Source organism: Pogona vitticeps, chromosome 3 (assembly GCF_051106095.1).
Source record: "Pogona vitticeps strain Pit_001003342236 chromosome 3, PviZW2.1, whole genome shotgun sequence".
Lineage (NCBI taxonomy): Eukaryota > Metazoa > Chordata > Lepidosauria > Squamata > Agamidae > Pogona > Pogona vitticeps.
In genome coordinates, this window is record NC_135785.1 from 51,694,271 (window position 1) to 51,720,611 (window position 26,341).

The 26,341-nt window shown below is 43.3% G+C and overlaps 2 protein-coding genes across 5 annotated transcripts in view; one reads left to right on the top strand and one right to left on the bottom strand.

The window, feature by feature from the left end:
• Positions 1-311: 311 nt before the first annotated feature.
• GOT1 (glutamic-oxaloacetic transaminase 1) lies at positions 312-10,535 on the top strand. Its single transcript, XM_020803030.3, has 9 exons — positions 312-609; positions 4,347-4,528; positions 5,207-5,330; positions 5,664-5,776; positions 6,746-6,850; positions 7,147-7,297; positions 7,789-7,954; positions 8,095-8,237; positions 9,517-10,535. Exons 1-9 carry the CDS (start codon positions 486-488, stop codon positions 9,654-9,656), a joined length of 1,248 nt encoding a protein of 415 aa, XP_020658689.1. The 5' UTR covers positions 312-485; the 3' UTR covers positions 9,657-10,535.
• Positions 10,536-10,906: 371 nt separating this feature from the next.
• Positions 10,907-26,341, bottom strand: part of CNNM1 (cyclin and CBS domain divalent metal cation transport mediator 1) — a 28,462-nt gene continuing 13,027 nt past the window's right edge. For 2 of the 4 annotated variants that reach the window (XM_072995723.2, XM_072995720.2), the window contains 9 exons: positions 24,640-24,739; positions 23,484-23,531; positions 21,072-21,134; positions 18,205-18,371; positions 14,038-14,221; positions 13,229-13,345; positions 13,007-13,123; positions 12,576-12,684; positions 10,907-11,552 (listed from right to left, as the gene is read on the bottom strand). In XM_072995723.2, the coding sequence (XP_072851824.2) occupies positions 12,605-12,684; positions 13,007-13,123; positions 13,229-13,345; positions 14,038-14,221; positions 18,205-18,371; positions 21,072-21,134; positions 23,484-23,531; positions 24,640-24,739 (876 nt within the window). In that variant the 3' untranslated portion in view covers positions 10,907-11,552; positions 12,576-12,604. The remainder of the gene's footprint in view (positions 11,553-12,575; positions 12,685-13,006; positions 13,124-13,228; positions 13,346-14,037; positions 14,222-18,204; positions 18,372-21,071; positions 21,135-23,483; positions 23,532-24,639; positions 24,740-26,341) is intronic. The other 2 variants (XM_072995721.2, XM_072995722.2) reach the window with 2 other exon arrangements.

Below are 26,341 nucleotides of genomic sequence, written 5' to 3' on the forward strand. Positions count from 1 at the left end.
CCTGAGCCACCCATTTTTTCATCCTGAGAAATTCAATCTACGCCTTCCCCCCCACCCCGCCCCATAACCGCACAGCCCCCACCCCGCCCCATAACCGTCTCCCTGGCAGGTCGCATCTCATTTCTACAACCGCCTTTGTGACTCGTTCGTTGCTCTCCAGCGGGTGGCAAAAGTCCTTTCACCTTTGGCCCGCCTTCATGAGAAGGTGGTTGGCTGTATCCCAGGCCCTTCAAATATTTGCAGCATCCTATTCGCCAAGCAGGCCAGCCTCCTACCTTGTGTCTCGTGCGATTGGCTGCCGCGCCTACTCTTCCCGAGAGCGGCTCTCTGGTTGGTGCAACGTGGGTCCTTGCCGTGAGCGGGGTGGGAGTCCGGGATTAACTCGCGGCCGTCTCTCCGTGGCCGTCGGTGAAGGTGAGAGTCTCCTCCGGGTAGTGTGGCTGATTGAGCGCTGCAGGAACTCCAGCCTTGGCGTCGCCCCCGCGATGGCTCCCGGAACAGGATCCGTTTTTGCCACCGTCCCGCAGGCTCTGCCTGTCGCCGTTTTCCAGCTCACCGCGGATTTCCGCGCCGACGAGGACCCTCGCAAGGTCAATCTCGGCGTGGGAGGTGAGTGACCCGGAGGGGCGAATGATCTGCTGTGGGACTGAGACCTTGGGGTGGGTGGGTGGGAAGTGGTTCCGAAGGGGGCTCGAGCACTGGAAGTCCCAGGTTCGACTCAATTTTGGATGCACAGAAGTACTGTTGAGAGCGGAGTTGCAATCAGTCAGTCAATCAATCCCACAGCCTTTGGCCCTGCAGAGGAGATGGTTTTGGACTGCAGCTCCCACGACCCTCTGCCAGTGGCCGGGCTTTGGGTGCTAAAATGCAAGATATCTGAATGGCCCAAAAAGTTCCCACCCCTTGGCCTAGGTCAGCCTTCCTCGGCCTGGTGCTCACCAGATGTGCTGGCCTGAAGAGTGACAATCAAACCCATCTGGAAGGCACCATGCCAAAGGAGGCTGCCCTATATGGAGGGTGGCTACCATCTTTTTTTTCCTTTCACACAGATCCACTTGGACTTTTCAAGGTCTGTATGACCTCCTAAAATCCAGCCCATGGTACCTTCTGCATAATTGCAACTTTATGCTGTCTGTGACAGCTCTGCCCTTGGAGAATTTTTGCTTTCCAGGCAACAGCTAAAAGTACAAAAGCTATTTCAAGACTAAAAAGAAAAGAGAAAGGCTGGTTGTCAGACCTACATGTATACCCAGATAGTTGTGTGGTGAAGGTGACTGGTGCTATTTGCATCAGCATTTCACAGCCAAGTAATTCAACCCTGTTTCGGTATTCCTGCCATGATTCTATGAAACTCAAATATTTAATCAACTGTTTTCAGTATATGTTTCCTCTTGAATAAGTTGTGTTTTTTGCTTTAACCATGTAGGGTGATCAGAAGTACTTCAGCTATTTATACAACCTTTGAAACCCTTCTGTATGTTAACTGGAGGTTTAGCCATGTTAATGTATTGCAATAAAACCAACAATTTTGTAGCACCTTAAAGGCCAACAAAAATTAAATCAATAAGACTGGCTAGTCAAATGAAACTGATCAGTTAAATCTGAGTTTTGAAGGTACCTCAGGACTCTTTGTTGATTTTTGCTGTGTGTTATCTAGTGGCAGCTATTAGGAAGAAAATCATGTATTTTCCACGTATGTGCATCACATATGGTTCAGGCTAATTTTCAGTTGGCAAAGTATATTGTCCAAGATGTTTAAAATAGGAGATAACTGGGATGAGAGGCTCTGTAGTCCTGTAATTAACATCCTTTTAAGATGTTTGTTCCTTTGCCTTAAGGCTTATGAAGATTTCCTGGAAAAGTGTAGGAGGAAACCAGACATTGCATTTTTTAGAGAATGCAATGGATGATCTTTTTTGCCTCTATAGACTTTGACCTGCAGCAGGGAAAGAGTGTTAATATTATTTTGTTTAGATTTGGGATGGGGTCTTGAAGTCAATCTAGTCCAAACTCCCTGTCTAGACTGTATCTAAGTGTTTTCTATACTTTGCTTGAAGCCCTCCAATTAGGGAAACCCTACTGTCACTCTGAATGGTGTGGTGTGTCTCCTTAAAACTCCTTAAAAATCAGAACTTAGAAAAATGTTGTGTTTTGCAGGTTCTGGCATGAACGTTCTTAGAACCATCTTTATTTTTCAAATATTATATCAGTACTTTGTATTGCATATGGTTCAATGACTATACTGTGTAGAAATATAAAAATAATTCCCCATTGCTGATTGATACAGGTACAATAATTGAGCTTTTGACACTGGTGTAAGAGGCCAATACAAATGTAGAATAACTTGCACTTTGTTACCATCACTGTGTTTACTTTTAAATCTGGAGCCAACCTGTAGACTTCATAAAAGGCAACCATTAAAAAAATGTACCAATTATTAGTAATGGGGCTTTTGGTTACAAATATGGGTGCCTAATGGTGTGAAATGTGGTCCATAGACTACCCTTGAAGATGCTGAAGGAAGATTTGTAGTTTACCCTGGTTTACAGTGTAGAATCTGTAATGAGAGGTACAGAGGAAATAAAACAAGGAAGGGGTTTACACTGGCTGGAGAGGGGAAAGGCTTTTGTTTCCTCTGCTTTGATTTGCAGCTGTACCCTGTCAGTGATTTAATGCAAATTAAATTGATAACTCACTGAAGTGAAGTAACTAAGGAGGCACTGGTTGTAGAGTAGATTCATGCTGAGCAACCTCATGGTTAGTAGCAGTTCACTGCAGTAAGTTACCATGTTTTCCCAAAAATAAGACAGGGTCTTATATTAATTTTTGCTCCAAAAAACACATTAGGGCTTATTTTCAGGGGATGTTTTATTTTTTCATAAACAACAATCTACACTTATTCAAATACAGTCATGTTATCTTCTTCTGCGCTGCACAGTGGTGGAGGGTGGGGTTTCACTTAACTGGGGCTTACTTTGTGGGTAGGGCTTACATTACGAGCATCCTGAAAAATCATACAAGGGCTTATTTTCAGGTTATGTCTTACTTTCAGGGAAACAGGGTACACAGTTTAACTTGTATAGATAGTCAACAGGAGTCTTATCTTTCTTACAATCATGTTTTCCTCTTTAATCTGGTCTGCAGCCTAATCTGGTCTGCTGCTTAATGTTCTTGGAGGAGAATGTCATTTGGCTTTCTTCTTTAGGCTTTGACTGTTTTGGCTTCTCTCAGGTGTGGGGTTGTGATGCTGCCCGGGTTTTTGCCACCTGTTATTCTTGTGACTGGGGCTCAGCTGTCAAGAGATCTGGGCTAATGTCCAGGTTCTGCTTGGGTGTGTGTGTGACCTTGAGCATGTTTAAATTGGAAGCGGACTCTGCTCCTGGCATTAAGAACCAGAGTACAACCTGGACACACTGTTCAGATAGTTGCTAGCCCTGCATCCTTTAAAAGTTTACTCTTTATTTCTGAGTTCTTTGGCCTGCAGTCAGAGCTTGGAAGAGTCTTCCCATATTTTTGGACCATAGTTTGCAGAATCTTCCAGTCAGCATATCATCCTGACTCTGGGAGCACAATGGGAAAATCATTTTATATAGTTCCTCCTGCTCCTGTATTGTATCTTTTGCATGATAATAGCTTAAACTCAGTCTATGGCTCACAATTTAAAGTAGGCTTTTCAGTTCTTTGCTGAAGTTGACTGGGGAGGGCATTTGTCAGTCCAGGTCTGAGTTGAGGTCTACTGCTCTTGGCTTAAAGCTCCCATTCAACTGATGATGATGATGATTTCCATCAAAGTTTTTCAGGTTTTGTCCATGTAGTGGCATATTTTCCCAACTTCAAATTGTTGTTTCTTATATTGAGTCTTTGTTTCTGTTTTTAAAATATTCTCCATTTTCCCCACCGTAAGCAATTTTCCTCTACTTACACTTTCATAATCATTTAGGCTTCTTTTTTCCTCCTCTACTACCTGCTGTTTTGCAGTAATCCACAACATCTATTTTTTTCTGGTAAATATAATTTGTCCATATCACTTTTTGGATATAGTACGTGATGTGTGTTCATTAGTTTCTGTGTTTTTTGTTCCAATTTTTCCAATTCATTTTGGGTCCAATTTATTATTCCAGCTCAAATTTAATTACTGGAACTGCCCATGTATTTATGACTTTGATTGTATTTCCACCATTTACTTTTGATTTTAATATTTTCCACAGTCTTATTCAAAGGTTTAAAATTTGGCAGAGCATCCTAAAATGGAAGGAGTAGGGAAGAAAAAGAAACTCAGCACTAAGCCCTTTACTATCAACTGGTGTGCCTTTGCTTAGAGTAATTTTATCCCTTCCACCCCACAGCCTATCGCACAGATGAGGGTCAGCCATGGGTCTTGCCAGTGGTAAGGAAGGTGGAGATGATGATTACCAAAGACACCAGCTTGAATCATGAGTACCTTCCTATCTTGGGCTTGCCAGAATTTCGTGCCAATTCCTCACGTATTGCCCTTGGAGAGGACAGCCCTGCCATCAAAGAGAACAGGGTGAGCCTGAAGAGGAAATACCTATTATTAATTTGGTACAAAAGGTCTTGAGCTGGGTGGCGAGTTAGCTTCCAGAAGTGGGGATTATTTTGTGCAGCTTTTCAGGCTGGTGAATTGGTGACTGGTGGAGCTAGGGAGCGAATGCTAATGGACAAGTACTTCTGAGAGCACAAATGAAAAGGCATTGTGCCATTGAAACAACTGGCTTCTACTCAGTTAGAACTAGGGAATGTTTGGCTTTCTAGGTGCTTTAGAGTAGACTATACCCCCCCCCCCCCAATAATCCCTTATAACTGGCCAAGTTGGCTATAGCTTCTGAGAGCTGTAGTCTAAAATGCTTGGAGGACCAAAAGTTATTTCTCCTGGCCTGGGTGGAGAGACATTGGAAATGGCTGGGCATGGGGTGAGCTCTTCAGGAACAGAAGTGGGGGTGATGCAGAAGGCTTAGGGCACAAAGAAGTTGGCACTCTGATGCATAATGTCAGTTTGTGTCTGCAGACTTCAGTCACCTAAAGGCTCTATGGACTTTGGCTGAACAGAGGAATTTGGAGGTGACTTAGAATCCCAGTGCAATCAACATGTATATTCTTTGGAAAAAGGATACTTGCTGGTAGAATACACAGTTCCTCTCCTGAAAATATTATCTGTTTACTGATGATTCCTTTTCCTTTGTTCCAGGTTGGGGGTGTCCAGTCTTTGGGAGGCACGGGGGCTCTGCGTATTGGAGCAGAGTTCTTGAGACGCTGGTACAATGGAACCAACAACACAGCAACCCCTGTCTACATCTCTTCCCCTTCTTGGGGTGAGTGCTGAGGCCTGAACTCGAATCCTTGGCATGGTATGAAGCAGAGAGATGGATGGTTGGGGTCCCTGCATGGTTTAGAAAGCTTCCTGCATTACAGTTCCCAAAATTCTTAACAGCCATGCTGGGGGAGGCGGTGGATTCAGATAGCTGTAAACCAGGGCAGTAACGTTTCAAAGCTTCATAACCTCACCCCCCTGCCCTGTATCTCCAACGCTTCAAAATACACCCCCTGCCCTGTATCTCCAACGTTTCAAAATACTTAAAAATGAAAGGCAGCTTGGTCCCAAGTGTCGCAAACTTGAATTACAAATGCTTCTCCACATTCCACAGAAAACCATAACTCTGTCTTCACGGATGCTGGCTTCAAGGACATCCGAACCTATCACTACTGGGATCCTGCAAAGAGGGGTCTAGACATCAAGGGATTTCTAGAGGACTTAGAGGTGGGTCAACTTGCCATACAAGGGGAGGGCAAAGTAGATGAAGATCTGAATAGGGCTGGAGGTTGCTTTTTAGGATTGAAAAGGGCCACAGTCTCCTGCTATTTAGAAGTTTTAGAAGAGCTACACTTCACAGTGAGTAGGAATGACCTAATACAGTGCTTTAATTAGTGTGTTAAATTTAGATTAGACTTACTTTTGGGTAGCCAAACTTTTGCTAGGAGAGTCTGCATTCCTTGCCCACAAGACCACTCAGGAATCCTGTATATTGACTAGGATTGAGGTACAGTGGTGCCCCGCATAGCGACGATAATCCGTGCAGCAAAAATTGTCGCTATACAGATTCATCGCTATGCGAAAAGAAAAAGCCCATAGGAATGCATTAAAACCCGTTTAATGTGTTCCTATGGGCAAAAAAACTCACCTTTAAGCGAAAATCCTCCATACGGCCGCCATTTTCACTGCCCAGTAAGCGAGGAATCCGGGCGAAAACACAGCAGGTGGCCAATTTTTTTACCCAGCGCCATCTCGGCTGTTGGGAAATCATCGTTATGCGAAAATTGGTAAGCGAAACAGCTTACCGATAATCGCAAAGCGATTTTTTCCCATTAGAAACATCGCAATGCAATCGCAAAAACAATTGCAAAAAGTTAATCGCTATGCAGATTCATCGTTAAACGGGGCGCCTGTTAAGCAAGGCACCACTGTATATATGTACACAGCCTAAGTGCGTATTTCTAGGTATCTGATGGTGATTCTGGTATCTTTATATCACATCCATTGATGTCTGCTAAACATCAACTCCAGAAAAGGAGTCTTCTAGAATAATGTCTTATTTCATTTCTTATGTATGTTTATTCTACTGTACTCTCCCTGTCTAGTTCACTTGGATCTAATCAGTGAGTCCCAAAAAGGAATGATTAATGCTATATAGCCCAAATTCTATTCTTTTTTCTTTTTGCCCTAATCCAGAAAGCTCCAGAGTTCTCCATCTTTATCCTCCATGCTTGTGCTCATAATCCAACTGGCACAGATCCTACACAAGAACAATGGAAGCAAATTGCTGCTGTTATGAAGGTATGCCACTAAAGAGTAACAAGGCTGTGTATGCTTCAGGCAGTAAAACATCAAATTCTGCTATAAGATACTCCTAGGTTCTGTGCCCAAAAGCAAAATGTTGTGATCTGGCTCAATTAAGCCAATGAAGCTAAGTTTCCTTTTTTGCATAATTTAATTTTTCTAGTTGTTGGCTTCTTAATGGCAAGGAGCTCAGTGTGGGGACCAATAAATGGGATGTGGTTCCAGGGGGCAGTAAAGTCTGCTGTGAAGAATGCACTGCATCCCAAAACTACAACTGATTGTCTTTCTTGCAGCGCCGGTTCCTGTTCCCATTCTTTGACTCAGCCTATCAAGGTTTCGCTTCTGGTTGTCTGGACAGAGACGCCTGGGCTGTACGCTACTTTGTTTCAGAGGGTTTTGAACTCTTTTGTGCCCAGTCCTTCTCAAAAAACTTTGGCTTATACAGTGAGTATTTAATTTTCCTACTAATTGGATTATTTGGTGATGTTTTCTCCTTGCATTATTGTTTCTTTGGACTAAAGCCAGTGTAGTGCTAGCATGTGACTGCTAGCACTGTGGGAGTTTATTTTTTTCCTTCCCTATGTTCCATTTTGAAAATCTGCACCAGAGCTGAACTTCCTGGAAAAGATTTTGACAGCACACGGGGGAGGGCTGCAGAGGGAGCAGGAACCTTCCAGGTTTTGCCAGTGGAAGTAGTTCCGTCAGTGGAACAAGTCTGCTGGATTCAGAACTGTTTTTTTAAACAATTCTGCACTGTATGATTTTGATGCTGAAACCTTCCACTTTCGGAGCCTTTTAAAAAGCTTCAGAAAATGGTAAACTTACAAATAAATGCCGCTTTGAATCTTGGGAAGCGGGGCTTGTTTTTTCACTCTGTGGGTTGCTATCGTATGAAGCTGGAGGCTTATGGTTTGCAATTCTGTTTGTCTCCACAGACGAGCGGGTGGGAAACCTGACTGTTGTGGCCAAGGATGCAGACAATGTGCAGCGGGTCTTATCTCAGATGGAGAAGATTGTCCGTACCACTTGGTCTAACCCCCCATCCCAGGGGGCTCGTATTGTGGCAACTACCCTCACTTCCCCAGAGCTTTTTGCTGAGTGGTAAGAACCAGTAAGGCAAGATTTATTGGGCGTTCCCCTGTTGTGGGCAAATTGAGATTACAATTTAGTTGAATTCTGTTCCTCTGGGTTAGGTTGGTGCTGGGTCAACCTTCAGATATATCCCCCCCCCCATGTTACAGGAAGCAGAATGTGAAGACTATGGCAGATCGTGTTTTGCTGATGCGGGCAGAACTCAGGTCTCGTCTTGAGGCCCTGGGCACACCGGGGACTTGGAATCACATCACAGAGCAGATTGGAATGTTCAGCTTTACTGGCCTCAACCGTGAGTAGAGATATGGATCAGGCAAAAAACTGTAACAGGGGATGGACCAAGAAGAGGAAGAGTTGCCTGGGGTGACCTTGTGGAAGGTCCCATAGTGGATAGTCCCCTACCTCAAATTCCATCCACCTGTTTTATGCAGCTCCTCACTGAGAGTATTTGCACACAGTAGTAAGAAATCTTTAAAATTCTAGCCTACTAGAAATACAAATATTGCTTCAGCTACTTAGCACAAGTCAGAGCAACTAAACAAATAACAAACCATTCATTGCTTTCCTTGACACCCAAACCTAGCAGTCTGGTTTGTTTATTCCCTAATGAACTAGAGAAGTTATCTGTATGTGCAAATATCACATTAAATGAGGCAAAGGACAGGCTGCATGCAGTTCTCCCAACCTCCCACCCTGCCAGGTCTTTGTGCAGCCGTCAGCCGTTTCTTTTTATGGTGAAAAAAGGACAAATTGTAGCTCCTAGAAGTCTCTAGGAGTGGCAGTTCCCATAAATAGCTTGTAGGGACTGCCTGCACCATCTAGCACATCAAAATACCAAAGTGAATTTCTATCCATTCTGCTTCACTTTTATGTTGTTTGGAATTTTTTACTTTGCACCCCTGGCCTATTTCTGGGCAACAAATTGGCTCCAAGTGTTACCCATGTGAGATATTTGTGGTTAATTTTTTGACCCCCAACCCCCATTTATTGTTCAGGGTTTTTTGGCTCCAAGTCTCAGATTTTTCCCAAGAATTCCCTAGGCAAAATTGTGGGGGTACCTGTCCACAGATACATCTACATACTCCCACATTTCACTCAGTTGGAACAAGCCCAGACTGTCTTGGGCCAACCTCTTGTGCAAAAAGGAAACTTCTCCCACGTTTCCTGGGAGGTCCAGGGCTGTGGATGGTGTAGTTTTTTGGGGATGCCCTATATGGAGTCTAATAGCAAGACTTCACCTTTCACAAAGACCTAGGTTTATTGCCCACTCCTGCATTAAACAACCAGCTGTTGTCTAGCTGCTCCCACGTCCAGTGAGAACGATTGGGCAGTGCGGAGTATTAATATGCTGCCTCATTGGTGGAGAGCCAGGCAGAGTTCTACCTTATTTATAAGTCTAAACACAACTGAGCTTCCATTTCACATCAGGCTCTGATTAGAATCTATTGCTCCTTGTCTCTTTCTGTTTACTGAAGGTTTTTCTTCTTGTAAGCTTTTCCATAGTAGATACATCTTAGCACAGACTGCTCTGTATTGTTGCTGAGTCTGATATGTGTTTTTTCCTTCTCCAGCAAAGCAAGTACTGTTCATGATAAAGGAGAAACACATCTACCTGATGGCCAGTGGCCGTATCAACATGTGTGGCTTGACTACGAAGAACCTGGACTATGTTGCTAACTCCATCCATGAAGCTGTCACCACGATCCAGTAAATCTGAAGCCATCCCTTGCATGCAGTTGCGTCTTAAATTCCTCCCCTTAATGTTTTAGGTGTTTTAAAACCAAAATTATTGAAATGTAGAAATGTAAATAGAGGGATGCTACTTAATCCTTTCCCCTCCCTTCTTGCCACTTTTCTGTTTAAATACTGCCCGTTCTGAAGGCTACCTCTTTTTCCCCTGCAGGTGCAAAATTAGCTGGATGGGGGGGCAACTGCAAACAGAAGAGTTGTTCGAAAGAGGATTTAATTAGTCCTTTGTACTTTTTTCACCTGCTTGAATTTGAATCCTGCTTAGGTTGCATGGGGAGTGTAGTGAACAGAACGGTCAGGAAAATTATGCGCACCTGTATGCAAATTAATGTGATCTTCAGCCACAAGAACAATTAATTTCATTCATCTTATAACAGAGTCTCATCTCCCTCACATCCATGACTCACTAGGGACTTGGAACAGCAATTATGACACCAAAGTGTCTCCCTGCCTCTTTAATGGCCCTCTATTTGTATGCAAGCATGGCAGCAGGAATGAGACAGCAATGTTTCTGTTCCTCCTGTGTGCGAGCTGTTGATTTTGCACACCTAGTACTGATAGTGATTCATTCTAGAATGCAAGCACGTGGCCTCTTTCATTGCCTTTTCCGTGTGACCATTTGCACTTTATGTAACCCTCTCTGGCCCATGCCTGCTGCAGCAAAGGAGCAGTATGTTGTGAGGTAAATACCAAAATCGTTGGTTCCTGTGTATTGGTTGCATGGGCTATTTCAGGGAGCAAGGCTGGTGCCGTTTCTGGCCTTGCACAAGTAAAGATTGTAATCTTAATAACTGTACCTTTTTCCTGTCAGTGCACCAAAATAAAACATCTCTTCATGCCATGCTCTTTTTAAACCAATATCATAGTGGTTAGGAGAGGAGAACAAAGCTGCTTTCCTTGGTAGAAAATTACATTTGATCCTGGGCTGTTGTTGTTCTTCCAGGTTGAGATCAAATCCAGAAGTACTCCTCTTCACTCAATACTCCTAAGATTCTGAAACAACCTATCTCTAACTGCCCTTGAAACCTCTGTGATGCCATACAAGCAAAAACCTGTTTGGAACTATGTTCCATAGATAGACTCAACCTCCACTTGCACACTCAGGACCTGAAAAGCAGAACTCTCCTGGCAGTCCCTCCTATGTTGCTGTGCCTTTTCACTCGCCCTTCCTCCCTATAATACCCATCCAAATATATATGTGAAAGGGACTGGTTTAATGTAGAACAAGTACATTTTATTTTTCCCTTACAGATGCCTGATGTCAAAACTTCCTCTTTGCTCTAAATTGCCCTGGAGGCTGGGGTTTTGTTGTTCTATAGCCAAGTGTCCATGTTAGTGTTGCTTGGCGCTCACAGGTCAGAAGGTGATCAGTGCATGAATCTGCACTTCAGCCCAGAGGTGCTGGTTACAAATACCAATGGGTCAGGACAAATCTAGGTAATGCACATGAATACTGTGTATGGTGTGATGCTGCTGTTGAACAAACAAACATGCGCAGAGGTCCAGGTAGGGAGCTGGACCATGCAAGAGGAACTTCCAACAGGAAGGAGAGCTGGCTGTGTGCCACTCCTCTCCCCTTGGTCATTACTCCAATGGAAGTAATTTTGTGAGAGGGGGTGATGGTACTGCCCTGCTGAGCTGCCCACAGGGATACCCGATCGGTTGGTTTCTTCTCATTTCTACCTTTCACTGAGCCTTGGTGCTCAGCTCTCTCTGTGTGCTGGTGTCCCCTCTTGAGCTCAAAGGGCTGCTCTCTGACTTGCAAGCCCTGGAGGCAGGGGATTAGTTGATGTGAGAAAAAAGCAGGTGCCATCACGCACACATGAATCTTACCACGGTCGGCTGGCATGCTGCTGACCTGAGAAAGGAAAAACAGCTATTCACAAATGTGCACCTAAAAGATTATCTCCCCCCCCCCCCCTTTTCCTACAGCATTTCATGGAGCCCACAAGATGTGTCAGGCACCCTCAGCCTCTCAAAAAGCTTATGGCCTTTCTGTGCAGCTGCAAGAATATCCTCAGCAGCAAATTCCAATAGCTGCAAATCTCCTGTTTTGGAAGAATACAGCCCCCAAATAAAGGCTTTGCATTCTTGAGGGATGCATCTAAAGTTTCCAGCATCCATGTTCGTTAATTAAAAGGAAACTCCACTTACACTATGCTTCCATCATCTTGGAGAACTCTGATGGAAACACATGAAAGTCTGCAACACCGATGGAGCAGGTCCAGGGGGTTAATTTTCTGGCCTTGGGACCTTTCATAGACCATAAAGATCACCCAACTTGTACCAAAAATGAAACCAAAAGCAACTGGAAGCTTACACTTACTGATTACTCAGTGTTTTATTGGTATTAAATAATATGCATGGGGAGGATGCTGCCTATTCAAAAAGTGAATCATCACTTCTGAAGGCTGCAGTTACTGCATGTCGCTCTAAACATCCTTGTCTGTTTTTTAAAGTCCCTATTAATTAGTTTATAGTTCAGATTGGTTTGAGAAATTTGGGGGGGGGGGAACAGGAGCAAAGCTCTCTCACCGTGTTCTAATGAAGCAGCAGGTCACAAGGTGATGAGTGCATGGATCTGCACTTATATAGCAGGAAGTGTCCATTGCCACCATTTTTCGTCAGTGTAAAAGTTCACCAAATAACCTGCTGTGCTTTTTTTTAAAGTATAAAGCCAACACTGTGCTTTAACACTTTGATTAAGAAAGATGTGATGGATTGCTGAAGAATAGCAGCTCTGGTGGATGAGGTACAGTCCAAATAAATAACACTTCCAAGCTCTCATGTGGATGCCCTCATGTGCATTCAATGTACAACAGGTGTACACAGGTGAAGAAGAGACCAGCATTACTTGTAAAGGTCAATAAACACTACAAACCTGTGGGAGGAGCAATACCACGTTGCCACTCATGTGAAGAGAGATGTGAAGTTAGTATTATCATCTGCACTCTTTTCGCTGTCCGCCGAGGGCTTTCTTTTTATTCCACCTGCAAAACCAAGCACAATAGTATCAGGGCCAGCAGCCACTTTTGGCACAAATGCCCTGCTGCAGAGGCTAATGTCAGCAAGCGAGGGTTACAATATCCAAACTTCTCACCAGTCAGTGTAAACTCCACAGGCTTAAACAGCATGGTGGCTGGTGGATAGGAGACACCATGAGCATCTGTTCCTTTGCAGATGAGAAATATCCACTGTCTGACCAAGCTGACCAAGGCAAGGTTCAAGTGACTGGAACTGTATACCTGTGGTGTCAAATGGCACCCCCCCCCGCATGAATTCACCCACTGCAGGGGCTGTGGTGTGACTCACTAAGGGTTCGAAGCAGCTTCTTGCCCAGGGGTTCCTCGGGGCCACTAGGAGAAGTGGTGAATTCCATTTCTCTGTTGCAGACTTCATGTTCCAGCCTGACAAAACAGCCCTCATTTTCTGTAAGGCAATAAGAGCCAATATAAGGGTAGGACTTGTTCTGACACCTTGAGGGTGTAATTTCTATTCCTGTCCAGATGTTCTCACTAGTTTTAGAGCACTCACTTTGTTGTATATTAGTTTCTGTGCCACTTGCTGACCCCTGTTGGATGTGAGAGATCCCCTCCATGTGTAGGAACACAGAATCTGTGGGGCTCTTCAGACGCCCATCTGACTGGCTAACTGTAGGATACAGATAGAGAAACTGCAGCATCTAGTACATCAGGTACACATACTGCATTTCAAACAGGAAGACAGCACATTTATTTGAAGAGTGATCAAGGAGAAAATCAGAAATTACACAAATGCAATAACTAACAAAATAACAACAGTGAAGCTAGTTCCAATTTTTTCAGTATGTCCTGATTTAAAACACTTTGAGGTCCTAAACTAGGATGGGTGCTGATGTAATTTGTGATTAGTAAGTTAAAGGCATATTGAAGCAAGCCTCTGAATTGGCCTGGAACAGTATAAATATCTGTACAGTGGGATGGCAATGTGTGGCCTGCAGACTGTCAGTTGCCTCAAAGGCCTGTTTTTCAATCCCCACCCAGTGCTCCAGATTAAACAGCAACTTTTTCTATTTTGGTAATAAAATCATGTTTTTCTGCTCCTGCATGCTTCAAGAACAATGATTTTCATATTAAAAAACAAAATGTCAATATCTGCAGTGGATGTCCAGACCCTTATATTTTTTTTAAAATTCATTCGCTCACTCCTTTTGCCATTTTAGAGCCTGGCACACACACACACCGCCACACACACACGCATCCTATGGATACTAAAGACAAAATGTTGGCCACCAGGCATGCTAATGTTACCCATCCCTGCTTTCCATAACTAGGGCGATGGAGCACACCTCAAGCTGTACCTACCCACAATGGTGCTCTGCTCATTCAGGAGAAGACCAGGGTCATCTTTGGGAGTCTGTGGGGTGCCTCTGACTGTGGAGGGAGGCTTTGTGGAGTCTCCATCATTGAAAACCTCCATGTCAGGAGTCTGGGGTGAGCTATCCATTCGGCTTGCAGCCAGGGCATTCTGGTACTGTTGCCGAGTGATCTAGAGGCATCGGGTAGACCACAAATGATTCAGATTTTTTTTTCTAGTCCTGCCAGTTCAGAATCTCTACAGCTTTTCTACATTCTCTGCTACAGACTACAATCACAACACTTCTGCTCCTTCATCTCTGGAGCTCTTCCATTTCGTGGCAACACTGCTCTCCTGCTCAAAACATCTAGAGTAGGAGAGTGCTGCCAAAATCAAACCAACTAACCACGATCAGAGTTGTGTCTCTGTGCTTACAAAGGCTCTGCAATGCTTCCTTATTGCCTCTAGTTAAATCCTAAGCCTAACAGTTTCCACTATTCTGGTCTTCAGTAGATCTCATCTTTTCTCTTTCCCTTCTTTTCCACCCTTTCTCTTCTATACAATGGGGAGATTTTAGCAGTCCTCTTCTTCATCCTTCACCTTACATGAAGAAATTCCCCGCTATACCATTTCCCCGTTGTCACATCTGTTCTCAAAACTGTGTCACCTGCAAAACAGTTTACATTAGCATTCTTGTAGCAAAGCAACACCTCTGCCCCAAATGATACTTGCATTAAAAGATCTATTAATTAATCACTTTTGTACTTCATTTTGTTTTCTCCTATAACCTGAGGCACCATCACCAGCCTCAAGGCCACACAGTGAATTCATGGCCAAAGATTCACAACCCAGAAGTAACTACCAAGTCCAATATTTCAGATCTCTGTATTCCATGCTCACTGTTCTAAACGTGGGAGAAGGACCTTTGGCACACCAAATACATCACCCAGAATCCCCTGCCACTGGCTATGTTGGGTAGAGCTGATGGGTAAACCAAAACATTAGGAGAGCCAAAGCCCCCCCATCCCAATGCACACCTTAACATGAAAACCACACTATTTTTCATTAGCTGGAATCAGAAGGAAAGCAAAGAAGAAACTATATACTATGCTAATGGGTGAAAAACACACAAGATTTTTGTGTGAAAAGATACTAAATACTGCAAATGTACTACTGTAGAGAATGGATCCTGCATTTTACTAAAACATTTCTTACCAGGTTATATGGTCACCAATGATGTAGTAAGAAAAAATCTTACTCCTTACTGAATTCCATCTTTGTTTTTAAGGAATCTTTTTTTTTTTAAAGAACAACAACTACATGCACAAAGGAATAGTGAATTCTACCTGGTATCTATCAACTTCTAATATCACAATGCAAGCAATACCAAAGAGATGCTATGGCACATAGCACTAGAAGCTTAGTACCATAACAGAGAGACCTGGAAGGATTATTATGCCACAACAGGAATATGACTATATTTCATCGCACTTATTTTGCAATCTGAGTAACTAGAATTCGAGAGAAAATACACTTGTAACCCCAAAAACCAAAGGATCACAAAGATACAGTGGTGCCTCGCATGACGACGTTAATTCGTTCCGAAAAAATCGCTGTCAAACGAAAACGTCGTCATGCAATTTTAAAAAGCCCATGGAAACGCATTAAAACCCAATTAATGCGTTCCTAGGGGCTTAAAACTCACCATCCAGCGAAGATTCTCCATTGCGCGGCCATTTTCGCTGCCCATGCAGTGAGGAATCCGTGCCAGAAAACAGCAGGCGGCCATGTTTTTCACCCAGTGGCCATTTTGAAACTGCCGATCAGCTGGCTAAAAATCATCGCTTTGCGATAATCGGTTAGCAAAACGGGACCGATCATCGCAAAGTGAAATTCCCCAATAGGGAACATTGTTTTGTGATTGCTAAATCTTCGTCGTGATGCGATTTCATCGTCAAACGGAGCACTCGTAATGCGAGGCACCACTGTATCTCAAATAAATGGGGGAGATATCTCCCCCAAATAAATGTTCTGCAGAAGCCTAGAGACTTGAAAATGCTATGTGATGTGCCTGGTTAATCATCTCTGTTGTTGTTGTTTAGTTGTTTAGTCATGTCCGACCCTTCGTGACCTCATGGACCAGAGCATGCCAGGCCCTCCTGTTTTCCATTGCCTCCCGGAGTTGGGTCAAATTCATGTTGGTAGCTTTGGTGACACTGTCCAACCACCTCGTCCTCTGTCGTCCCCTTCTCCTCTTGCCTTCACACTTTCCTAACATCAAGGTTTTTTCCAGGGAATCTTCTCTTCTCATGAGATGGCCAAAGTATTGGAGCTTCAAATTCAGGATCAGTCCTTCCATTGAGCACTCAGGGTTGATTTCCTTTAGAATGGATAGGTTTGTTCTCCTTGCAGTCCAGGGGACTCTCAAGAGTCTCCTCCAGCACCACAATTCAAAAGCATCAATTCGGCGGTCAGCTTTCTTTATGGTCCAGCTCTCACTTCCATACATCACTATAGGAAAAACCATAGCTTTGACTATGCAGACTTTTGTTGGCAAGGTGATGTCTCTGCTTTTTAAGATGCTGTCGAGGTTGTCATCACTTTCCTTTAATTTTGTGGCTGCTGTCACCATCTGCAGTGATCATGGAGCCCAAGAAAATAAAATCTGTCACTGCCTCCATATCTTCCCCTTCTATTTGCCAGGAGGTGATGGGATGAGTGGCCATGATCTTGGGTTTTTTGATGTTGAGCTTCACACCATTTTTTGCACTCTCCTCTTTCACCCTCATTAAGAGGTTCTTTAATTCCTCCTCACCTTCTGCCATCAGAGTGGTATCATCTGCATATCTGCGGTTGTTGATATTTCTTCCAGAAATCTTATTTCTGGCTTGGGATTCCTCCAGGCCGGCCTTTCACATGATATAGTCTGCATATAAGTTAAATAAGCAGGGAGACAATATACACCCTTATTGTACTCCTTTCCCAATTTTGAACCAATCAGTTGTTCCATATACAATTCTACTGTTGCTTCCTGTCCCACATATAGGTTTCTCAGGAGATGGATAAGGTGGTCAGGCACTCCCGTTTCTTTAAGGACTTGCCATAGTTTGCTGTGGTCCACACAGTCAAAGGCTTTTGTATAGTAAATGAAGCAGAAGTAGATGTTTTTCTGGAACTCTCTGGCTTTCTCTATAATCCAGCGCATGTTAGCAATTTGGTCTCTAGTTCCTCTGCCCCTTCAAAATCCAGCTTGTACTTCTAGGAGTTCTCGGTCCACATACTGCTGAAGCCTACCTTGGAGGATCTTGAGCATAAACTTGCTAGCATGTGAAATGAGTGCAATTGTACGGTAGTTACAGCATTCTTTGGCACTGCCGTTCTTTGGGATTGGGATGTAGACTGATCTTTCCCAGTCCTCTGGCCACTGTTGAGTTTTCCAAACTTGCTGGCATATTGAATGTAGCACTTAATAGTGTCATCTTTTAGGATTTTAAATAGTTGAACTGAAATGCCATCACCTCCACTGGCCTTGTTGTTAGCCAGGCTTTCTAAGGCCTACTTGACTTCACTCTCCAGGATGTCTGGCTCAAGGTCAGCAACTACACTATCTGGGTTGTCTGGGATATCCAGATCTTTCTGGTATAATTCCTCTGTGTATTCTTGCCACCTCTTGTTGATATCTTCTGCTTCTGTTAGGTCCCTCCTATTTTTGTCCTTTATGATGCACAAAATGTTTCTTTAATATCTCCAATTTTCTTGAACAGATCTCTGGTTTTTCCTTTTCTATTATTTTCCTCTATTTCTTTGCATTGTTCATTTAAGAAGGCCCTCTTGTCTATCCTTGCTATTCTTTGGAAGTCTGCATTCAATTTTCTGTAACTTTCCCTATCTCCCTTGCATTTTGTTTCCCTTATCTTCTCTGAGATTTGTAAGGCCTTGTTAATCATCTTAACCATTCTTTTTTTTTTTTAAATCCCATCTTGTCTTACCTCTCCATTTTATCCATCTAACTCAGGATGGTAAACTAGCAACACAGGATTTATGCTATCTATGCTGTTGATGCTAAATAAATTACTCAGCCACAGTCACACTGTTAACAGTCACACTGTTATCCATTGGGCAATTAAGATCACATTGCACAGCAAACTGCAAGGAGTCTGTACTTGTCAAGATACCTTGACAAACTGTACATCACAAAGGATGTGGACGGAGTAATCAGGCGTGTAGATGTTGTTGCTGCTACCACTGTGAAGCTGGGTACTGCTTCCTCCATAGTCGTTGCGTTCTCGAATGGGTGACTCAGAGCGGTTTAATCCACTGCAACGAGATGGTGACTGGTTCACTAGAGAAAAAGATAAAGCAGTGGGGGGAAATGATTATTTCTGATGCAGTGAAAATACTGTTCCCAAAGTACAGGGTCTATAAAATACGTCAAAGCACTGCTTAGATCACTCCTGCAACACATCTCCTCAAAGGTTAAGTCCCAATGGGTTTGCATTACATAAGGCTACTCGGCTTACATTACAGCCCAACATTTCTGAAGTTAGCCATTTTAACTTGTCTTCAATACCCTAACAAAACATATCAGAGTGGCCCTAAGGGGCAATACCGAAATTCGCTAAAAGAAAAAATGTTGAGCACCTGCTGCCAACAGAACTAAATGGAGAGGGTGGCAATGAGCAAGAACACACTAAACAATGTGGCTAGAGGCAGCAACCTACTAACTAAAGAACTGCATACTGCTTTAAAACAACATCTGTTCTCAAACATGCACAAATACACACTATACTTTTCAAGCTGATTTGTAGAAGGATTTTGCAGAAAGGGTATTAGCAACAGGAAAATTTGGAGGATTATTCACATGACATAGATTCAGGTCACCACTGTAATTCTGCCTCCTGCAGAAATAAGCTATCAAAGGCAAGACTGAAACAGAATTAGGAGAAATTGTCTCTTACTTGAAATAATTCTTAATAAACAACAAATTGAAAGGGTTTTTTTAAAGAAGAGTAACTGACAGCATGGAAATGTGTAGCTTCGTATTTACTGATGGCTTCTACAGATAGCAGGAACAGAAGCCTTCACAGATCTGAGTAGCAGGTTTGTTCACATGAGCACAGCTTGAGAACAAGTAGCACCATGTTGGTCTGTTTAATTCTTTCTCCTGGTAGAAATGCATGTCTTCAATAGATGTTCTGGGGCACCACTATCATCAAAGAGGAACAATGAAACGTTGCAGCTTATCCCCAACTCTTCAGAGAAGTGCTTCTGCTTGGGGCTACAGCTACCCTGTAACAAGCTGCTTATAGCAGTGCTGTTCTGAGCTTGAGGATCAGAATTTACAGAAGGGAGTAAAAATAGTTTTTCACTTTTCCAATGTTCAAACACCCCCACCCCCACTTCCCCCATGTTATCTAGCAGGAACAGACAGAGTATGGAGTTGAATCTGTTTATCTATCTTGGAGCGCCTGGCAGTAGAGCTGCTGAGTCCAAAATGGTTAAACAGCAACAACAAAATCCTGCTCATCTTCATTGTTGTCTTCTTCCTTTATTGCTGCTGCTGCTTTAGATTCCTTTAAGAAAGCTTGGAGGAAGACCAGGAATGAATCTTTGTGTGGGAAGTGCTGTGAGTGTAGATCTGCCACTGGAAAACAGTGTTTTGTTTTGTTTATTTTTTTGCTAAATATGTGCTTAGAGGCACATTGGTTCTTTTTTCTAAACATACAGAAGCTCAATTTTCCCGTTCCAGCCACTATTTTGCTTTAAAAAAAAAAAAAAGACAGATTTTGCAGCACTTTGAAGAAGGAGCCTGATCATTTCTTTTGGGGACAGTGCCATGATTATGCAGCTTATGGTATAAGCTCTAATGAAGCTTACATTTTCATGCTTACAAAATGTTACCCAGAGTTACCCTGTCCCATCTCCATTCCTATATTCTTGGGACACACTTACCCGTATTTTTCGCTCCATAAGACGCACCTCTCCATAAGACGCACCAAATTTTTAGGCGAAGAAAACAGAAAAAAAATAATCTGGGAATTTTGTTCCATAAGATGCATACACTTTTTCCCCAATGATTTTTGGAAAAAAACTGCGTCTTATGGTGCGAAAAATACGGTATCTTTCTTCCTGACTATTCCTGGGGATCTAAATCTTACTTCCATGCTAAGCCCCATCTGGAAAAGGCCTGAGATAAAAGAGCAATAACCACCTTAAACTGAAATGCCTCCACTCTCATCATCCTTCAATAACTTTTGCTTCTCTTTGTGCTTTTTTGAGCATTTCTATTCCAAGAGCAAAAGTTATTCCACTGGATGCAGTAGCTTTTCTTATGCAGTCCTTTTTCAAAAACTGCATTTCCCTCTTAACTCTTATCTCCTTGTTAACTCTTCCCTGCCTATCCAAAAGGCATAATATTTTAATTGCTAGATGTAGTTATCAACATGTATGCCATGACTTAAATGTATTTCCATATTCTTCCTGCCTTTTCCCCAGGCTTCTCTCTTGACCAGTTTCTATCAAGTAGGAAATTTCCTCTGCAGTAAGCTACCACGGATGATGCTGAGAATACAGTACACTACTAATATAAAAGTGAAAAAAAATCATGCACAGCTGGAACGGTGTGCTCACAATCCATCAGTCAGGGAGATGTGTCTCTGGACAAAGAAAGGCTTATTTCTCCCTTTTGATATCCACAGGAACACATGGAGTGCATTTATGTATAGGCACACATTGGTACCACGAATACGTTTCCATATACTTGATTGCAAGCTCTTACCTGTGCATGGCACAGTGTAAGAAAGCAACAGACTCTGGAGCATTATATACAGACCTGAATACAAAATATTACTTAGCACAGGCAAATAGATGCAGTTGCGCAGAAGCACCACATGTACAATATGCATAGTGCTATTCTGCATGCAAGACAGTGTTACATGCACAGTGCTGTGATTGGGATAGGAGGAAGAATTCAGAGAAGCACAGACCCAGAACCATAAGGCAGCAGAATGGGAACCTTGCTGGGTGCCACATACACAGTTACCTGGGGAGCCAGCCAAAGATTCCCCTCTGGTGAAGGCAAAGGAACGAGAGACGGACACTGGCACTAGAGAAAGGACCAGGATCAGAAGATAAAAGTCAGGGTAAATGGAGGAGGGAGAGAGGTAACTGGTTTTAGAAGAAACAGAGAATGAAACAGAGCTGACAGGCAAGAGTTAAAGTTAGGGGCTTCATGATGCCTCCAACAACCTGCCCTTAAGAAGCTGCAATGTAACTGGCAAAGGGTTTGTCAGTAAAGAAAAGCCGTCTTTCCTACAGTAGTATAAGAAACAAATAAAAGGATAAATCAGACATAGGCTGTCACATATGGGAAAGCAAAAAACCTTTCCCAAACTTCCTTAGTTTTGTAAGATTATCTTTATGGAAGGTGGGGAGTAGGAGAAAATGTAAATAGACTGTAGCTCTTGAGAACAGCTTTCCATCCACATCCCACCCATATCATGCACCACACATCTTACTTCACAACAATACATATGAAGGCATGAAAAGCAAAAAAAAGGTGGATTTAATAAATACTGCCTGAGCATTTATAGATGCAACTCCATACATACCATTGGATGGCAACAAGAAAACACATGATGGAAAATAGACTGCTGAGGAGCTGGGTTACCTCAGGGCATTTGCAAGACATTATAAATTCAAATGTATAAGAGTCATACATGTTAATTCTGTAGACTCTCCCTATTTGCATTTGAACAGTGAAGGGAGGGCATTCAGCATGTAAAATGGAGTATACATTAAGTAAGATGCTTGATATTCCAAGCACAAAAAATATCCGTATGATACATGTATGGAGACAAAATCTGAGGTTGATCAATGCCTTTATGGAACCACCAAAGTATTACAAACAAGATAAACTTTCAAGTTCTCCAGAAGTTTTCATCAGGCAGAGATGGTATAAAAGTTGGGGTTTATAGAAATGATTCAAAAGTTCCCCTATTTTGTTAATGCAACCACTTGAGACCCTGCTTCACATTCTTTTGTTCCAAGCCTATAAAAAGAGGCAGTATGGCTTCATCAAAGGCAACTGGCATATTCCGGGGGGGGGGGGGACTTTTTTTCTACAGAGCAGGGGCAGTGTATATTGCCACCTCCGATTCAAATTTAATTCAAATTCCACTTTTCTTTACTGGCAGTCTAGTTTCATGTGTCATGGGTATTACATCTGGCCCAATATTTGAACTATTTGCCTCGATTCCAGGTTTAATATCATCTTTGCCTGAAAAAGAGTTGTGGATAAATCAAAAGTTTCTCTTATTTCTAACTTTTAACTGATCCAGTACAGATACTGCTCTACACTTGACTCACTTGATACCATTACTGTTCATACCAACATATACAGAACCAACTCAACATTTTACAGATCTTGCACAAGAGAAATGAAGACACAGATGGAAGAGGCTACATGCTCTTTGCTTTCTGAGAACTGGCTATAGAGGCACAGAAAGGAAATGGGGAGTGCGTAGAAGAGCAAACTAAAACTAGGAACGATGGCGATAGCAAATTGCCATAACAAAAGGACAGCCACAACACCATCACCCCATTAGACCCAGAGAAAGAAATTATGGCTGGGGTGAGCTAATGAGTTGTAGCTGTGGCTCTTTGCCTGGTCCATCAGCAAGAAGCAGCAACAGAAGCCACCCACAGAAGTTGTAACAGGTTCCGGTAGGTGTCAAGTCTGCTTAATCATGGGAGATGCTCAAGAACATTTGTAACTGATGCTGCTCTGTAAGATAGAAATATTCATTCTGTAAGTCTCTTGTACCTACACTGGTTTCTTCATTCCTTGCCATCACCTGTACTGGTTTCAAACTATGACCTACTCTAAGGAGGGTAAGAGAACATTAAAAATCAGGGCCTCAGAATGGAGACAGTCAAGCCAGGTCTCCTGTGTGTAAACTCAACTTCCGTTGGTAAGTTGTCAAACCCCACCAAAAGTGACAAGCTGACAAATATCTGCCTGTCACTCAAAAGGGTAAACAAAGATTTTAAAAGCACTGCTGTAAAGCAGCTATGTCAAAGAAGAATATGATAATGACAAAAGCTAACTAAACACCTCCTAAACTGGAGAGCTGAATATGGCATTGCAACATCCAAGTGGCACAGCTGGAGCGCACAAAAAACTTATCTTATATGATGCAAGTAAAGTATGGGCAAAGTCAGCAGAAAGCCCACCCCTTTATTCACCAATATCTGCCTGATCAGAGCCAGCAGAAGTTACTTTTTTGGGATCATAACTCCCAGAATCTCCTTACTTTGCTGCCTGAAGGATTCTTGGAATCACAGTCTGAAAGAGCATTTCTTTCACTCCAAGCTCTAGGAAAGCCTAGCCTGAAATTGACCTCTGAGTCCCTATATCATTAATGAACAGAACTGTCAGGAAGAAGATACATACACAGGAAAGATGACCCAGTCAGGCTGCTCATTTTGCGAACGTCGTTATCTGAAAATACAGGGGCAGATGGAAGGTGAGTCCCAGTCAGTGCTTTGTTGTGTCACCCCTATCCTGTGCAGGGAGGAAACACTTTCTCAAGGGTAGGAAGAGGTATGGGGAGGGGCATTATACAAACTGTAGCATGCCCGGATTGGCCTCAGATTAACTGGAAACCACTCTCTTCCCCCAGCACAGAGAGTTTTACTCCTCAGAAACTCTGCCTGGTGCTTAAAAGACAAGAAAGTACCCTTTCATAGCTATCTTTTATCCCAGCTTGTGACTTTTCATAACTATTTCCCATGCCATACTTCCAGGCTTCTATGGAGAAGGATTTTGTGTAACTTCATACAGAAATTGTGGGGTGTGACAAGGAGAAGGGTTTCTTACACTCTGTCCTAAAAAGGAAATGCCATGTATTCAGTTATACAAGGACTCTTCCACAACAATAGAGCCTCAAGTATCCTAAGCCCACCAACTTCCACCAAGCCAGCTTCAGCATGTCCTCTGGCAACCACAACAAAATGCTATGTCCCCATATAGGTACAGCACAGAACTAAAATGTGACACAGACTCTGATTTCATTAACAACCTGAAGCCAAACAATTTTCCTTAAAAAGATGTTTGGCGTTACAACTGTAGAACAGCTTTTGGTAGAACACGAACAGTGTTTTCCGAAGATCAAGGCCACAGCATGAAAAAAATTATCAGAGCTTCCAGAATCCCTCCTCTGCATGGTCGCTAGGGGATTCTGGAAACTGCAGATCAATAATGTAATTTTTCAAGCTCTGGTCAGGATAGGGACAGATTAGTCACCCAACAGGGCTTCTTCTGTGTTTAGTCTGGTAATCAATGCTTCCTTGTGACTTCATTCACCACAAATGCTGGCATCACCAACACAGTTTTTGATTGCTCTTTATTATGCCCAATGTGGTAATACATTCAGTTTGGAAAACTCTGAAAAATAATAATCAGAATATTTTTTGCAAATTTTTGTAAGCAATACAAGTTGTCTCTTAAATTCTGAATAATCTGTCACCTAGGTTCTCATGGGACCAGCCCTACCCTTGAGGCTTCTTCTCTCAACTTGTTGTGTCTGCCCCTGGACTTTTTTTTTTACCTGAGCAGGTAACAGTCATGATGGCTGGGACACCATAATATGTGAAGGCTCCATTTTCGAAACGTAGGCCTTCTTTCCCTACTTCCACTTCCACTTTTCCCTGCAGAAGCAACAAAAACAAAGGAAATGGAACTCAGCAATGCCAGCAATTCTTGTTCAGAGATGGAAAGTTTTGGGGGATTATACAGTATATTTTTTAACTACAACTTCCAGAATCCTACAACTAATGGCCATGGGGCCTGGCTGTGGGATTCTTGTGTTTGTCATCAAAAATGCAAGCACTTTTCATATCTGCTCCTGTTTCTACAAGAGTAAAGCTTAACAGAATCACTCTGGGCAAGAGCAAGGCCTATTCACTCACTAGGCACTTCTAGATTTTCTTTCAGAAAAGCCACCTTGATCAGGCAGAGAAATATATTAGGTCATGTCTGATGGCTGGATGTCAGAAACCAAACTCAATCTAACTCAATGTTTTACTACATTTTCCTAGTGTATACTCTCTATTTTTCCCCTTCTTTCTTATTTCTTCATCTACCTTCTTGACATGGAGAGGAGGGCCTGCCCCCCCTCAGCAAGGGCTTGAGGGCTAGGGTCCCCCTTGCCCTCAAGGAGACACTCATTAGGCCCATTAGGAAGAAACCAAATTTGGCGATGGACGACATTGGAAATTATAGGCCTGTTGCCAATGTTTCTTTCCTTAGCAAAGTGGTTGAAAGGGTGGTGGTAGATCAGCTTCAGGCGCTTCTGGACGAAACCAACGCTCTGGACCCATTCCAGTTGGGCTTCAGGCGGCGCTATGGTACAGAGACCGCACTGGTCGCACTGTTGGATGACCTATTGAGAGAGGCCGATGGAGGCAATATGTCCTTATTGGTCCTTCTCGATATCTCAGCCGCGTTTGATACCATCAACCACGGTATCCTCCTGGGGCGGATCGCTGAGTTGGGGATTGGTGGCCTGGTGCTTGCCTGGCTCCATTCCTTCTTGGAGGACTGTCCCCAGAGAGTACAGCTTGGGGAGAGTGTCTCGGCCCCACGGAGCCTCAACTGTGGGGTTCTGCAGGGGTCAATCATCTGTTCAATGCTGTTCAACATCTACATGAGGCCGCTGGGTGGGGTAATCAGGGGGTGTGGGGCATCGTGCCATCAGTACGCTGATGACACATAGCTCTACATCTCCTTTTCACCTACCTCAGTGGATGCCATCCCATCCCTTCAGCGCTGCCTGTAGACTGTACTGGAAAGGATGCAGTCGAATGGGTTGTGGCTGAACCTGGACAAGACGGAGGTCTTGAGGGTGGGTGGCCCTTCCATTAGCGGCAAAGGTGACTCCCTCTCTTTAGGGGGGAAGACACTTGCCACAAAGAGTGAGGTCCGCAGCTTGGGGATACATCTGGATCCGGCGCTTACCATGGAAACCCAGGTGGCGTCCGTGGCCCATTCCACCTATTTCCATCTATGGCGGATTTTCCAGCTGCGACCATATCTTGATGGGGGGCCCCTCACTACTCTTGTCCACGCGCTTGTAATCTCAAGACTGGACCATTGTAATGCATTCTATGTAGGGCTGCCTTTGAGGTTGACACGGAAACTTCAGGTGGTCCAGAATGCGGCAGCCAGGCTTCTAAGTGGGGTGAGAAAAAACCAGCCTGCCCCCCCTGAAGCGCCCACACGTCCTCTGTTGTCAAGAGTTAAAAAAAAGC

Bases quoted from the DNA above. Each gene is read 5' to 3' on its own strand.
- GOT1 (XM_020803030.3), top strand. From the start codon at position 486: ATGGCTCCCGGAACAGGATCCGTTTTTGCCACCGTCCCGCAGGCTCTG. The intron at 6,851-7,146 runs GTATGCCACTAA...TCTTTCTTGCAG, and splicing joins AAATTGCTGCTGTTATGAAG to CGCCGGTTCCTGTTCCCATT. The intron at 7,955-8,094 runs GTAAGAACCAGT...CCCATGTTACAG, and splicing joins CCAGAGCTTTTTGCTGAGTG to GAAGCAGAATGTGAAGACTA.